At 48.0% G+C, this 15,232-nt stretch overlaps 4 protein-coding genes and 1 pseudogene across 4 annotated transcripts; 4 read left to right on the top strand and 1 right to left on the bottom strand.

Moving 5' to 3' along the window:
• The first annotated feature begins 93 nt into the window (after window positions 1-93).
• On the top strand, window positions 94-6,973 carry LOC108156157 (annotated as a pseudogene).
• A 136-nt stretch (window positions 6,974-7,109) lies between these two features.
• LOC108153942 (solute carrier family 41 member 2-like) lies at window positions 7,110-8,480 on the top strand. The gene has a single exon (XM_017284038.1). The coding sequence runs from the start codon at window positions 7,110-7,112 to the stop codon at window positions 8,478-8,480; it is 1,371 nt and encodes a 456-aa protein (XP_017139527.1).
• A 931-nt stretch (window positions 8,481-9,411) lies between these two features.
• Window positions 9,412-11,796, top strand: LOC108156834 (T-complex protein 1 subunit alpha). Its single transcript, XM_017288543.2, has 4 exons — window positions 9,412-9,579; window positions 9,831-9,984; window positions 10,040-10,930; window positions 10,992-11,796. The coding sequence occupies exons 1-4, from the start codon at window positions 9,507-9,509 to the stop codon at window positions 11,545-11,547; spliced, it is 1,674 nt and encodes a 557-aa protein (XP_017144032.1). The 5' UTR covers window positions 9,412-9,506; the 3' UTR covers window positions 11,548-11,796.
• A 129-nt stretch (window positions 11,797-11,925) lies between these two features.
• On the top strand, window positions 11,926-12,919 carry LOC108156835 (zinc finger protein 853). Its single transcript, XM_017288544.2, has 3 exons — window positions 11,926-12,273; window positions 12,332-12,754; window positions 12,816-12,919. The coding sequence occupies exons 1-3, from the start codon at window positions 12,031-12,033 to the stop codon at window positions 12,882-12,884; spliced, it is 735 nt and encodes a 244-aa protein (XP_017144033.1). The 5' UTR covers window positions 11,926-12,030; the 3' UTR covers window positions 12,885-12,919.
• On the bottom strand, window positions 12,911-13,759 carry LOC108156836 (probable prefoldin subunit 5). Its single transcript, XM_017288545.2, has 3 exons — window positions 13,597-13,759; window positions 13,258-13,467; window positions 12,911-13,194 (listed from the first exon to the last, which is right to left on the bottom strand). The coding sequence occupies exons 1-3, from the start codon at window positions 13,693-13,695 to the stop codon at window positions 13,012-13,014; spliced, it is 492 nt and encodes a 163-aa protein (XP_017144034.1). The 5' UTR covers window positions 13,696-13,759; the 3' UTR covers window positions 12,911-13,011.
• Between the last annotated feature and the right edge of the window lie 1,473 nt (window positions 13,760-15,232).

The following is a 15,232-nucleotide window of genomic DNA, read 5'->3' as shown; positions in this document are numbered from 1 at the left end:
AAGCATTGCATTTGTTATCTATTAGCAGATCTAAACATACGTCAATATATGTTTATACACTAGCGGCCAACTTTGAGCGGTTCGTTTTATTTTTTTTTATCGCGAAAGGTGTAATGATTAAAAATAAGTGCAATATCTGAGAGTTAACAACAGTGATAAAGCGTGAAATGTGTCAGCTGGCTACAGCAGCACCGCTTCCATAGAACTGTCAAGGTACGTCCCCAGAACGGAGCCCTGTGTGGGAGTCTCAAATTGGAATCGTCTTCTCTGGTCGTCCGTCTTTGCGTGCGTGTGTGTGTTCGTGACAATAAACTATGAAAATAAACGTAGAATGTTTACTATATACAATTTTGCACCGCCTTCTGTTGAACCTAACCAAATAGGGCGAAAGTTATATGGCGTCGAATGCTTTATAACTGATCATTTTGGTGACGAGTGTTTTTAGGTTATTTCTCGCTCTCCGCGCAGATTCCTTTTACAGGAAAAATCAATAAAGTCCAATTGGGACAATGCATGAAACGGTGTTTGCGTGTGGGTGTGTGTGTGTGAGGGGGATGGATGGCGATTTTATACTCCTTTATCAGCATTATCTCTTACTTTTCTGCCTTTTTTGTTGCTGCAACAGCAGCAAAGTGATTGTGGGGCACGCCTAATTGATAAGTAATTTGGCCCACCCTTCTCCATTTCCTCTCTCTATCTCTCAAAACATACTATAATCAATCATTTGCCTACATTTCGCACCGTACTTATTTATGTGTCTCTACCTCTGTGTTGCAAGAGCAGCCGAGCCAGTAACTATTAAGATGTTTATTATGGAACCACGGTCGATTGTTATAGGGTATGGCATTCGGATTTCGAGCAGAGTTTTGCAGTGTAGTAAAATATTATCATCTCATTATCTGATCAAAATATGATCTAAAACGTATTACTATTTCGTATGTCTGACATAAAAACGATCTAAAGGAGACACTTGGGGCCAGAAAAGAATTGGAGTTCTCGTGAAAGTTGATGCGGAACCTTATAGAACAGAAAGGAATATAAAAGATAGATAGATAGTTGGAGAAAGGGGATCAGTCTGGGGAAATTGTATTTCGGTTCCCTCCAATTTGGAAACAAATGCAAAGCTTTTGAATAAGAGTGGATTGCAGAGGACAAGTGGGAATCGAGGGATAAAAACTGCCTTTCTTTATCTTAATCTTTATCTTCTTAATAAATTAAACTACGTTTTGAAATTTATTTACTAGATGAAAACGATTTCAAAGATATATAAATATAGGAATAGGAATTGACACCTGATAAAATGAAGAATCTAAAACTAAATAGGGATAAAATATATCTGTGTCTCATAGGTTTCAAATACATCCCATGTGATGGCCCTGCACTCTACAGAAGGAATATAATAGAATTTAGGTTCTTCCACGTATTTCTACAGGCCGGTAAAAAGAAGTACAGTAAGGCCTCGTAATAATAATAATAATAGATCTCGAAAGATGGGATTAATAAAGACTAGATTGAAGACTAGGTACTTTAACAAGTATCAGTTCAGACATACATATGTAGAGTAGTGTTGTGTTGCTCATGAGTGAGTGAACAAAAAGAGTTGAACATGTTCCTTCGAAACTGTTCTTTTTTGCTCTTTTCTTGTTCTCTTGTTTTGCTTTCTGGCAGTTGTTGCTCATATTTGCGTTTGCTACACACTTTTTGTATTACCGGCAAAGCTTTTTACTGTTTTAAAAATTCAGTATGTCACTAATTGGAAAGCATAGTGAGCAGGTGAGCAATATGAGTGACGGAATTTCAAAATATAGCAATACGAACGACTATCCTCTTCGTTTGTTTTTTGACTTATTTCGCTATAATCTTTTTTTAAGCAAAATCCAATAAAAGCATGTATTACGAAAGAGCCAGTTAGTTAGAAAATTGATTCATCAATCGTATAAAACTATATGGGCATGGCTAAATGTCCTATCTAGCTAATAATATTCGACGGAACAACAAAATTGAGGAATATGTATAATGGAACTTGAGTTCGTCAGTATATTTATGGTATATTTTTCTAACTAGTTCTTATCCAACACTAATGTTCAGTGACTTTTAAAAGTGTAATTTGTTTTCATATTCTTGGGTATTCTCTTTTGCTGCATTCGCTTGTGGCGTGCCTTAATTTCCTTAATGGTCACAGAAACGGAACCGAATCGTATTTCAGTAGGTTAGGTTAGGTTAAATCATGTTAACCACTTGCAGAAATAGGGTCTGAATAAAACGCCGTTCCGAATATAAAATTTGATGTGTTGTGCCATAAAGAATTCATGTTTGATTCCGCGATTGTCTTCGTTCAGGTCTGAGCCCAGCCTACACCTGATATGGCGGGGGCGTCAGCGCGTCTCCATTTCAGCTTCGCTCTGGGGAATATTCTATTATAGCCGTCAAGTGATGACGCGAACAAAAGGCGTTAGCGTTAGCCCACGTCTTGGTCCGGCCACTCGCCACTAAAATTAAAACAAAAATTTAAAAGTCTCGTTTTCCGCCTCTCACTTGCTTTCCTTTCCACTATTTGCAGGCCATGGAGCATTGACTTGAGGCACAGTCAGAGCAAAAGCCAGACCACAGCACAGCACAAACAGAGATCTCCCCGAAGAGGCTGCTCCGCTCCGCCGTCATGTTGGAGCCAACGCTCACGCCCGAGCTGGAGGAGGATGTGGATGGCACGAGCCTGGTGACGGCGGCCATTGCTGGCCTAAGCATAGACGATGTGCCAGAACGCAAGCCGCACTTCCTGGACTACGATGCAGTGCCACCTCCCGACTACGAGGACGGGTTCGGGGCTGCCGGCGAGCAGCTAAAGATGGACAAGAAGTACGAGCGGGATGGGGAGATCAGCGACTACGAGCTGGCCGCCAGCGGATACACCAAGAAGGAGTTCACGCAGGACGACAACACCCTCAATTTCACACAGAATGGCGTCGGGGCAGTGGGTGTCGTGGGAAAGAAGCCGGGGGCGAAGCACTTCCTGGACGAGAATCCCATTCCGCCCGACTATATGCTGGCCCAGGAGCTGCGCGAGATGCGGGAGCACCGTAGTCTGGACAGGAACTTTGAGCGGAAGTCCGCCCAGCAGCAGCAGCTAGAGGAGCTGCCACAGCGGAACGGTGGCTCGCCGGCCAGCTCGGGTCGGGCCTCGCGCAGCAAGGAGCCATCCTATACGCTGTCGCGCTTCCTCGACGGCGACAATCCCATGCCGCCGCGTCTGCCCGATCAGCTTCGACGAGGACCATCGCCATGCCATGTGCGCCCTGGGGGTCCTGCATGCCATCCCGAATCTGGTGCACCTGGACCATGCCGTCCACGGGCCCAAGCCCGAGGATCAGTGCGGCAATTCGCTGCGTCGCTACGCCCTGATGGCCCTCACCAATCTCACCTTCGGGGATGAGAACAACAAGGCTCTGCTCTGTGGCCAGAAGCAGTTCATGGATGCCCTGGTGGCCCAGCTGGACTCGGCGCCCGACGATCTCCTCCAGGTGACGGCCACTGTGCTGCGCAATCTCTCCTGGCGGGCGGACAGCAACATGAAGGCGGTGCTCAACGAGATTGGCACGGTGACGGCCCTGGCCCTGGCGGCCATGCGCAACAAGAGCGAGAACACCCTGAAGGCCATACTCTCGGCCCTCTGGAACCTCTCCGCCCACTGCAGCACCAACAAGGCGGAGTTCTGTGCCGTGGACGGCGCCCTGGCCTTCCTGGTGGGAATGCTCAGCTACGAGGGACCCAGCAAGACCCTCAAGATCATCGAAAATGCGGGCGGCATTCTCCGGAACGTCTCCAGCCACATTGCCGTCTGCGAGCCGTACCGGCAGGTGCTGCGCCAGCACAACTGTCTGGCCATTCTCCTGCAGCAGCTCAAGTCGGAGAGCCTGACGGTCGTAAGCAATTCCTGCGGCACTCTGTGGAATCTGTCGGCCCGCTGCCCGGAGGACCAGAAATTCCTGTGGGACAATGGGGCCGTGCCGATGCTGCGCTCCCTCATCCACTCGAAGCATGCCATGATCTCGGAGGGCAGCTCGTCGGCCCTCAAGAACCTGCTGAACTTTCGTCCGGCCGTGCAGAATCAGCATCAGCTCGATCCCATTGCCCGCTCCATGGGACTGAAGGCGCTGCCCACGCTGGAGGCACGCAAGGCCAAGGCACTGCAGCAGGAGCTGGGCGAGCGACACTCGGAGACGTGCGACAACCTGGACTCCGGCGGGAAGCGAGCCTCGAGTTCGTCGCGTCGGCACCCGGCAGTGCCACGGCTCACCCGATCCACGATGCTCACGAAGAGCGAGAGCCGGGACTCGGTCTACTCGGCCAAATCGGACTCTGCCTACGAGCATCTGATGCGCTCAGCCTCTGCCTCGGATGCCCAGCGCAAGGGGCAGCCGAAGATAACCGACTTCGAGATGGAAATGGAGCAGGATGCAGAGGCCACCGAGGAGCAGCCCATCGACTACTCGGCCAAGTACAGCGAGAACGCCACCAAGACACATGTCACATCGACATATCAGGAGACAGACCTCGACCAGCCCACAGACTTCAGTCTGCGCTACGCCGAGAACCAACTGGAAGCCGACCTCCTGGACATATCAGCAAAGACCACGGCAACGAAGACGCCAGCGACTCCCGAGGGAAAACCCGAGGGACAGGAGATACTGCTCATCCTGGACGATAGTGTCAAGTGCTATCAGACCGAGGACACGCCGTACGTGATCTCCAATGCAGCCTCTGTCACGGATCTGCGGCTGGCAGCCAAGACTGAAGTCGAATCGGAGGTAAAGCCGGAAGCCAAGGCTCCCGCTGCCTCTGCCTCTGCCGCCCCCAAGAAACTCTCAAAGCTGTCGCAGTGCAGCGGATCCGGTTCGTATACGCCGGAGAAGCCCATCAACTACTGCGAGGAGGGCACACCGGGACACAGACACCAGTCTGGATGAATCGGGAATCAAGGCCATGCAGCTAGCAGCTGCTCCACTCGGAGCAGAGGCCAAAGCCAAGCCTGTGAAGCAGCTGCTGGCCGAGGAGGAGCGGCAGCAAGTGGAGGAAGAGGAGCAGGAGGTTCTGGTGAAGCCCTCCTCTGCCCTGGAAACCCCACTGATGTTCTCGCGCCGCAGCTCCATGGACTCGCTCGTGCACGATCCCGACGTGGATGTGGCCAATTGCGATGACAAGAGTTCGGTGGTCAGTGAATTCAGTCGCCTGGCAAGCGGCGTAATCTCCCCATCCGAGCTGCCGGACTCTCCCACACAGAGCATGCCGCAGTCGCCCCGGCGCAACAGTGTGAACCGACAGTCGCCGGGTCCAGTGGCGGCCAGCATGCGTCCCCTGCGCAGCGTCTTTGAGGACGATCTGAGCAGCTTCAATGTGGAGCACACCCCGGCCCAGTTCTCGACGGCCACCAGCTTGAGCAGTCTCAGCATCGTGGACGATGAAAAGGAGGCGGCACAGGAGGTGGTGCACTACAACGAGGACGATCTGCTGCTGGCCAACTGCATCAACATGGGAATGCAGCGGAAGCCCACAGCCCCGGAGGTGGAGACGGAGGAAACCACCCGAAGCTACTGCAACGAAGACACACCCGCCCTGCTCTCGAAGGTGGGCAGCCACACCAATCTCTCGGCCATCTCTGTGAACTCCTGCAACGAGCTAAAGGACCCCGATCCGCCCTCCTCTGCCGACGGAGTCTCCTCGAACACCTCCGACTGTGGCGGGGCAGCAGGGCAGCATCTGCTGCAGCAGTGTATACGCGATGGCATGCAGAAGCAGCAGCCGACACCCGACGATCCCATTGCCATGCTGCGGCGTGGAGGCATCCTGCTGCCCGGCTATCTGCCCTCCAGCGATGAGATGAGCAAGTACCTGGTGGAGGACAGCCCCTGCAACTTTTCGGTGGTCTCTGGCCTGTCCAATCTCACTGTCGGCTCCAGTCTGGTGGGTCCTGCGGTGCAGCTGAAGGAAACAACTGTGGGGTATGTACTCGTATTTATGGACTTTGTGGCTCAATGTAATTCCTGCTTCTCTGTAGTCCTAGCATGGAGCCCAAAGCTCCTGCAGAGCAATCTTCATCCCGGCCACCGCACTGGCAAGACGATTCCCTGAGTTCCCTTTCCATTGACTCGGAGGACGATACCAACTTGTTGAGTCAGGTAAAAGGCATTCATTCGATCTCCTTCCGCTTTTGACGGCAACTGATTTCCCCTCTCTTTGTTCCGTAGGCTATTGCCGCTGGTTGCAATAGACCCAAATCGAATCTTGGCTTCAGCTCGAACGGGAAGCGCTCCAGTTCGTTGAGCTCCTCGCAGCCCATGGCCATTAATGCGGCCACTTCGGCGTGCTCTCTGAACTCTGCGATGACGGTGCGCAAGAACCAGCAGGAGTCGTACAGCTCGGTGGACTCCAGCGACTCGAACGACAATCAGTCCAAGTCGCTGTTTGAGCTGTGCATCCTCAAGGGCATGGCAGAGCCCATGGGCAACAAGTCTGTGACAGAATTGGCAGGATTTGGAGAGACGCTGGGCGGACGCTTGACCGAGGCTGGATTCAACAAGGCACGCACCGTGCTAGGGCAATACTTGGTTTTAAATAAGGATAAGGAGCTGTTTAAGGACTGTATGTTAGGCTTAAGGCTTAAGGCTTAAGGATGTTAAGCGTCCGCCCAGCGTCTCTCCAATTCCTGCCAATTCTGTCACAGATTTGTTGCCCATGGGGTCTGCCACAAAGTTGCGATATTTCTGAGTTGTGCATACGATCCGGTCCCACCCGTAGAGCTCTTTTTATTATGCAAAAAATGAGGAAAACAAGAAAAACCATTTTGTAGTCACTGCTTTTTAAGTATTATTTTTAATAGCATATGGCATTATTAAGTATTAATCGAAGCAGCTTTTGTATTAACTATTTTGTTATTTTCGATTCAAGGCGATTAACAATTTGAATATTAATTAAACGAAATGCTTTTCAGCAACACACAAAACGAAAACTTGCATGAGTATATGAAATCTATAAGCATTGCATTTGTTATCTAGTAGCAGATCTAAACATACGTCAATATATGTTTATGTATCTGGGATGTTTTTGGAGTGGAAATGGCACCCAAGAGAGAGAAGCAAACTGTCGAACAACCACAGGAGCAGCCGGAGGTTCAGGAGGACAGCGACGATGCAATCTACCGCGAGCCCTGGTACTCCACACTCATTCAGATCGTGCTGCCCTTCTTTCTGGCCGGCATGGGAACTATAACGGCGGGCATTGTGCTGGGCAATGTCCAGCACTGGACCGTGTACAAGCAAATGACCGAGCTGTTCGTGCTGGTTCCAGTGCTATGCGGCCTCAAGGGCAACCTGGACATGTGCGTAGCAGCCCGATTCTGCACGCACTCGAATCTGGGGCACTTGAAGAACAAAGGCGACACCTGGAAGATAGTCATTGGCAACATGGCGCTGGTTCAGGTGCAGGCCATTGTCTGCGCCCTGCTGCTGTCCACCTTCACGATCGCTATCACCTCCGCGGTGGCCCATAAGCTGAAGTTTGAAAACTTTTCCACGCTGACAGCGGCGGCCCTGATCACGTCCAGCACCGCGTGCATGATCCTCGACTCGGGGCTGATGGTCATCATCCTGTTCTCCCAGCGCTACAGCTTCAATCCGGACTACATGGCCACGCCGATTGTGGCCTCCATCGGGGATGTGGTGACGATCAGTCTGCTCTCCTTCAGCTCTGCCTACATGTACGACCTGGCCAAGTCGTACATGTGGATTAATGTTTCCATAATGGCCTGCTACCTGGCGGTCTTGCTGCCCCTTTGGCTGATAGTGGCACTCCGGAACAGCTACACACGCCCGCTCCTCATGATGAGCTGGGTACCAGTACTGGGAGCGCTGTGCATCAGTGAGTTTGGGGGCTTTGTGCTCTGCTCGTCGGTGGAGCAGTTCATGGGATTCGCCGTCTTCTCGCCCATCATCAATGGCATCGGCGGGAATTTGGTTTGCGTGCAGGCCAGCAACATGGGCACCATCCTGCACAGACGCTCCATGCTCGGACAGCTGCCCACGGACACGCGCATCTGTGAGTGGCCGCACAGAGTGTACTTCTATGGCACTGTTTACTCCCGCGTTTCGCGTATTCTGATTATTGTCTCCATACCGGGCAACGTGATTCTCGTGTATATCGCCGATTATCTCTATAAGGGGCACATTTCTGTTGGTCCTGTGTTCTTGGGTTCCTTTGCTCTGACCAGCCTGCTGCAGCTACTCATACTCCTGTGGAGCGCCCACTTCCTGGTGCATCTGCTCTGGAAATACAGGATCGATCCCGACAGCTCTGCCATTCCCTATCTGACGGCACTGGGAGATGGCCTGGGCACAGGCCTACTCGCCGTCATGTTCCGTCTGCTGCGATACTTCGACAAAGAATACAGTGCCAATGAACCTATGTTCAGAATCAAGTTGAACATATGAATGTGGCTAATAAATGTTAACTGATGTAATAAAATGATGATGAAGCTTACTGATGTGAAAATTCAGAAAAAGGACTATATCATTTGTTCTCATTTTTTTCAAACAGTCCGGCATTGGTGCGAAGCTCTAGAGATTATACAGTCTCATTCCTTCTTTATATATATTTATATATGCTACAATTATGCTGCTTACGCTACTTCCTACTTTTGGCTAATGGGTAATGATAGTAATGATTGGGTATCCCAACTATTGCACATTCGACAAGGCACCAGAACCTTAAACTCCTTTCGATTTAAATTATTGAGCTCATCATTTTGTTTTACCTATTTCATTGTTTCTCTCCGTATTGAGTTTCTAAAATATAAAACTCACAACAATAGAATATTGATATATGTGTGTACATCCAAGTATCAAGCATCGTTTTTTAGAAAAATTCAGCCTAACCTACAAAATGACAATACCCATAAAAGTATAACGGTCGCAGTTTACGGAAATGGTTGGTGTAACGCCAACGGTTTTGGTAACGGACACGGTATTGTAACGGAAACGACGTTTTTTTTTTTGGGTTCAACATATGAAAATCGTCAATACTATAACGATTCTTAATATAATATATATTAAACCGAATATCAAAATCAAGAAATAGGGTTTCCGATCATGGGCAGAGAACAAGTGGGTATTTTAATACCCTCCACGAAAATTATGATCCTTAAACAATTTTAGCGCAGTTCAGGTGAAAGATATCGTGGTCTTTTTTTAAGTAAAGTTAAAAGAAGGATTAACTCAAGTTGTTATCCTGTTTATATAAAGGGTTAAATGGGTTAAGTGTTCGTTATTTCATCGGTATATTTACGGTATATTTTGAAAATGTGACGGTATATTTTGGTACATTTCTGAGGGTCAGACCGTATATCTGATAAATAAATCCGGGGTCACACTGTCCAAAAGTGAGTCAGGCGGTTCATCGTGCGGTTGCTATTTGATTTTCGTTTTTTCTATTAAAAGTCATAAAAAAAACACAGCAAAATGTCGACTATGGCAAGTCCTTTATCTATTGCGGGCACGCGGCAGTCTGGAGCGCCGGTGCGCACACAGAATGGTAAGAAACATTTGCTTTTAACAACAGCTGCAGAGCGCGTCTGTCTGTCTGCCGGTGGGCGAAGCACGTTTCTGGTCAGGCGGTCTCTTACGGGCCCAGAATGTTCCCGAACAAAGTTGTCGGAGGCCTTCCCAATGAAAAGCGAAGGTTTATCTAATGAATTCATAGTATAAATGATGATAATATGAGTTCTCCTGTAAACAGTGCAAAGTGAGGTTATGACTCCATTTTCCATCCTGTCTTTTCTTTAGTTATGGCCGCGCTGTCCATATCCAACATTGTGAAGAGCTCCTTGGGGCCGGTTGGCCTGGACAAAATGCTGGTGGACGACATCGGTGATGTCACGGTAACCAACGATGGAGCCACCATTTTGCGATTGCTCGAGGTGGAGCACCCAGCCGCCAAGTAAGTAGATGGCAACAGGCACAATGTGAATGATGATTAATTGTGGTCTCCCAAGGGTTTTGGTTGAGCTGGCTCAGCTGCAGGACGAGGAGGTCGGAGATGGCACCACATCTGTGGTTATTTTGGCCGCCGAGCTGCTGAAGAATGCCGACGAGTTGGTGAAGCAAAAGATCCATCCCACTTCGATCATCTCCGGCTACCGTATTGCCTGCAAGGAGGCCTGCAAGTACATCTCCGAGCATCTGACTGCCCCCGTGGACGAACTGGGTCGCGATACGCTGATCAACATCGCCAAAACTTCGATGAGCTCCAAGATTATTGGCGCTGATTCCGATTTCTTCTCCACCATGGTTGTGGATGCTGCTCAGTCCGTTAAGATTACAGACCCCAGGGGCCAGACCGCCTACTCGATCAAGGCCATCAATGTGCTGAAGGCCCATGGAAAGTCGGCCCGGGAATCGGTTCTGATCCCTGGGTACGCCCTCAACTGTACCATTGCATCTCAGCAGATGCCGAAGAAGATTGTGAACGCAAAGATTGCCTGCTTGGACTTTTCGCTGCAGAAGACAAAAATGAAGATGGGTGTGCAGGTGCTGATCAACGATCCCGACAAGCTGGAGGCCATTCGTGCGCGTGAGCTGGACATCACCAAGGAGCGCATCAATATGATTCTGGGCACTGGTGTGAACGTGGTTCTGGTCAGCGGCGGCGTCGATGATCTCTGCATGAAGTATTTCGTTGAGGCCGGAGCCATGGCTGTGCGCCGCGTGAAGAAAAGTGATCTGAAGATCATTGCCAAGGCCACTGGTGCCGCTTTCCTTACCTCTCTGACGAATATGGATGGTGAGGAGAGCTTCGATGCTTCGATGGTGGGTGAAGCCGCCGAGATTTCCCAGGAGCGTATCTGCGATGATGAGCTCATTCTCATCAAGGGAACAAAGGCTCGGTAAGTACCAGATTCAAAGACTTCTCGAATGGAAAAAAGTTACATATTAATTCTTGTTTAGCGCTGCTGCTTCCATCATTCTCCGTGGTCCCAATGACTTCTACTGTGATGAGATGGAGCGCTCCGTGCACGATGCCCTGTGCGTGGTGAAGCGCGTGCTGGAGAGCAAAAAGGTGGTTGCTGGCGGTGGCTGCGTGGAAGCCGCTCTGTCCATCTACTTGGAGAACTTTGCCACATCGATAGCCTCCCGCGAGCAGCTGGCCATTGCCGAGTTCGCCAAATCGCTGTTGGTCATTCCCAAGACACTGTCCGTGAATGCGGCCAAGGATGCCACTGATCTGGTGGCCAAGCTGCGCTCCTACCACAACTCCAGTCAGACCAAGCCCGAGCACTCTGGTCTCAAGTGGACCGGCCTGGATTTGATCGAGGGCGTAGTTAGGGACAACATGAAGGCTGGCGTCCTAGAGCCCGCCATGTCAAAGATTAAATCCCTGAAGTTTGCCACTGAGGCAGCCATCACTATTTTGCGCATTGACGACATGATCAAACTGAATCCGGAGGACAAGAGCGGCAAGAGCTATGCCGATGCCTGTGCCGCCGGCGAGCTGGACGGCTAGGGCGTGCGCAAATGACACGTTTTCTACTCTGTTTAGGCATTTAATTTTAATTAAAACACTACCCCACGCCACTCACTTTCAATTGTCGCTCTCACATTTCATGTAATAACAATTGAATTGTTTTCCGATTTGCGATTTTTGCGATTTGTATTAACACCGCACATCTGTAATCTGTAATCCTTTCTCATTCACGCTTCAAGGCATAATAAATGAAACTTCAGGATATGCTGAGGCGCCAACTAAACTGGAGATCAATTGTTTATGTTTCTCAAATTCTTTTGGGGAGAGCAATTGCCTTCCGCGAGAGCACTCTGCTCCGGAGAGCAGATTTTTCGTCGAGAGTTCCTATAAATAGCGTCTGCCACTATTTCGTTTCGTCTATTAATACGGAAAAGAAAACATCAAATAGTCAGAGCAGCCATAACGCACATTGCTCGGAGAATTTGTTGGTATATTTTGGGTAATAATTTCCATAAAAATAAAATGTCCGGAACAATTGACGAGGGCGCTGTTGGAGGCGATGTGAACAATAATGACACAGAACTGGCCACTGCCAACGAGCAGGAAGAAGTGCAGCCACAACCACAGCCACAGCTGGAGCAGCAGCACCAGCACCAGCAGCCACAAAATGAGCTGCTCGATATGGTTTTTACATTGGAGAGCGAGAAACAGGCGTTGCTAGAGGAGTCTCGCAAGAGAATCGGAGCACTTCGAAAAGATTTTGAGGTTAGTATCGAACATCCCCATCTATTGACCGAATCTGCATCGAATCGCCCCATTCAAGGAATCGAAATTCGAGAATGAGCGGTTAAAGAAGCGTGTGGTTCAGCTGGAGCAGGCCCTCAAGCAGTCCGTCATGCTGGGCGGGACAGAGGCGCCCAAGTCTCGCCAAGAACAGGAGGAGCTGCTGCTCAAGGCAAAGACACTGCTGTTCGAGAAGACCAAGGTAAACAAGCAACAGGAACAGCAGATCTCCGTGCTGAAGAAGCAGGTGGAGTCCGTGAAGGACGTGGTCCAAGTAACCAAGGACATGCTGCAGCTGAAGACCGCAGAGTGCGAGCACACACAGGAGCGACTGGAGAAGAGCCAGCTGTGGATCAAGGCCGAGCAGGATAAGTGTGCACTGACCGAGAAGAAACTGGTCATATCCAAGGGCGTGTATGACAAGTTGCGGGCAGAGTATGACACACAATCGAAGATATTCAAGGTTGGTTACATTTGGGCGGCATGATGAAGTTTCCAGCCCATTAAACATGGTTAATTTGCAGGATCTGAGGTCCGCCTACGAGCAGAAGATAAAGGTTCTAAGCGTTGCATTGGAGGAGGCCAAAAAATAGTGGAACAATTTAATAAACTATGTTAATTAAATGCACACATCGTGTTTATAAGTTTAATAATTTAATTCTTTCTGTTCTGCTTCATTGCCCAATCACGTCACTCCTGTCCCATTCCCGCGACGCCTGCCTAGGCGCTCTGATTGGACTGCTGCTGCTGCTGCTGCTGCTGCTGGGCCTGCTTCATTTCCAGCACGCCAACCACACAGTTCAGGAAGCGCGTCTTTTGCAGGTGTATCTTTTCAATTTCCTCGATCTGCTCTTGCACGTATTCGACGCGGCGCTTGAAGTAGTCCTTGGAGCCCTCTAGATCCTATCAAACAAACAGATGTTCCAACAGCCAGTCTGGGACAGTAGTAGCAGGGATATTAGTTACCTTCTCGATGTAATAGCCGGTGCCGATGTCTATGACAAAGTTGTTGAGGTCCTTCACTCGTCCGGGAACGTACATGCTGCTCGTCAGCGGCACTAGTATCTGACGGTTCTCCCAGTCCGGCTGGAACGTTTCCAACGCCTCTTTGGATCCAGCGTATTTGGCTTTGCAGCCATGCAGAGTCGACAGCGACTCCTGTATGTTGCCCATCTCCTGCGGAAATACAGGCAAAGACGAGTTTTATTAGCATGTGCTGCATTCCATTCTCCCACTCCCTCGCCCCGCACCGCCATCATGACTCACACGCGCCGCTAGCCAGAAACACCCACACGCGGGACTCACCTGCTTTAACTCTTGCTTAATCTGCATCAGCTGGTCCGGACTGAGCTTAGTGAGATCGATCACCTCAGGCTTTGCGGATGCGCTTGAGGTACCAGCCATTTTTACTTATTTATTATTTTTATAATTTTAAAAGTTGGAAAAAATTGGACACGCAGTGTGACCGCGGATAAAATATACCGTCGGACCCTCAGTAATATACCGTCTTATTTTCAAAGTATACCTAAATATACCAAAGAAAAAACGAGCTTTTACTACTTAGCACCCCTCAATTTGAACAGGTGAACAGCTTGAAATTTCCGAATGAAAAATTTAAAATCATTTTTCCCTATAAGGTTAGTGGTTTAACCGCGGAAAATAATACTGTATGTTTATTTATTTTAATACTCTCTGGTCAACAATGGGCTAATAATTCTCTGTTTATGATCGAATCCTCGATTTTGCACTGAACACATAATTTCATCCAAATTTATGAATCAATTTTCTACAAGATTGGCCAATTTTAATGACTCCTATTTATTGGATTGTGTTTGAATAGGGTTTACACTTTAAACTTTAAGCAAAAAAGGCCAAAAAAGAGCAAATCCCACAAAACGGCTATCGATACTATCGATTGGATATTAGAGCTGCGCGCCTAACTTTGAAAATGTATCAGTGACAAGGATATGAATGCTGTCCAGTGGAATAAATTCGGCATATGGCGCACGAAAATGAATTGAGCTGGCAGTTAATATTATTTTTCGAAAATAGCACCCTCCAGTGTGGGGTGGATCAGCTTGTCTGGATGATTCACATGATTCGCATAATTCGCTCGCTCCCTAGCTTCCAATTTGGGGGCACCAGCATCTACTCGGCTAGAATGATAAAGGTTATCTGATGACTGGTGCAGTTACAGTGCTGATCCAAATACAGGAGCTGCTATATAAACACATACATACATGCAGAAAATATAAATGTTTTTCTACAAGGGGGCAAGCCTCCCTATAATAGACAGACTAGTTATCTATATTATAATAATAATATTATTATTACATCATATGGAAAGTACAAATATTATAGAATGTCATACGATTTTTGTGCAAAATGTTGTAAGGCTCGGATGTTTAAAATGTGCGGTTTTCGTTTCAAATAATTCAAATAAATGTCTTTACTCTTCCTTATCAGAAATCTTTACTACTCTATTAAGTTAGGTAGTTTCCTAAAACTCAAATGTGATAAATTTTATTTTCAGATTTTCTTACAGAACCATAAAAGTGGATTCATTAAATTCGAACACAACTCGAACCAAAGGAAAACTCAATCTTTAGTTTTTTTTTTTTCAATTATATTTTATTGTATTTATTATATGCAATGTTATAATTCTGTGTTTTGTCAGTCATTCTGTATTTGTATGCATTTTTACCGTTTTCGTTTTTTGTTTTTCTCGTAAATTATAAAATCTAACATAAAACAAAGCAATTTCTTTAACAATCACTGCCGCTACATATACATATACACGTTACAATTTGTTCGTTAAATATATATATATATATATTTGTGGGTGTTTGGGTGTTGTTGTCGGTTTATATATGTATATATTAGATAACAATGATATTAAGCCTAAGTAGAAGTAAGTTTTAGTACCGATATTCGTACCTCG

The sequence above is a fragment of the Drosophila miranda genome, chromosome 2 (assembly GCF_003369915.1).
Source record: "Drosophila miranda strain MSH22 chromosome 2, D.miranda_PacBio2.1, whole genome shotgun sequence".
Classification (NCBI taxonomy): Eukaryota; Metazoa; Arthropoda; class Insecta; order Diptera; family Drosophilidae; genus Drosophila; species Drosophila miranda.
This window is presented reverse-complemented; position numbering and strand designations above follow the sequence as displayed.

Excerpts from the sequence above, each read along its gene's own strand:
- LOC108153942 (XM_017284038.1), top strand. The coding sequence starts at position 7,110 with ATGGCACCCAAGAGAGAGAAGCAAACTGTCGAACAACCACAGGAGCAG.
- LOC108156834 (XM_017288543.2), top strand. The coding sequence starts at position 9,507 with ATGTCGACTATGGCAAGTCCTTTATCTATTGCGGGCACGCGGCAGTCT. Across the intron at positions 9,580-9,830 it reads GCCGGTGCGCACACAGAATG|TTATGGCCGCGCTGTCCATA; the intron begins GTAAGAAACATT and ends TCTTTTCTTTAG. Across the intron at positions 9,985-10,039 it reads GTGGAGCACCCAGCCGCCAA|GGTTTTGGTTGAGCTGGCTC; the intron begins GTAAGTAGATGG and ends TGGTCTCCCAAG.
- LOC108156835 (XM_017288544.2), top strand. The coding sequence starts at position 12,031 with ATGTCCGGAACAATTGACGAGGGCGCTGTTGGAGGCGATGTGAACAAT. Across the intron at positions 12,274-12,331 it reads CACTTCGAAAAGATTTTGAG|GAATCGAAATTCGAGAATGA; the intron begins GTTAGTATCGAA and ends GCCCCATTCAAG. Across the intron at positions 12,755-12,815 it reads CACAATCGAAGATATTCAAG|GATCTGAGGTCCGCCTACGA; the intron begins GTTGGTTACATT and ends GTTAATTTGCAG.
- LOC108156836 (XM_017288545.2), bottom strand. The coding sequence starts at position 13,695 with ATGGCTGGTACCTCAAGCGCATCCGCAAAGCCTGAGGTGATCGATCTC. Across the intron at positions 13,468-13,596 it reads TTAAGCAAGAGTTAAAGCAG|GAGATGGGCAACATACAGGA; the intron begins GTGAGTCCCGCG and ends GTATTTCCGCAG. Across the intron at positions 13,195-13,257 it reads CCGGCTATTACATCGAGAAG|GATCTAGAGGGCTCCAAGGA; the intron begins GTAACTAATATC and ends TTTGTTTGATAG.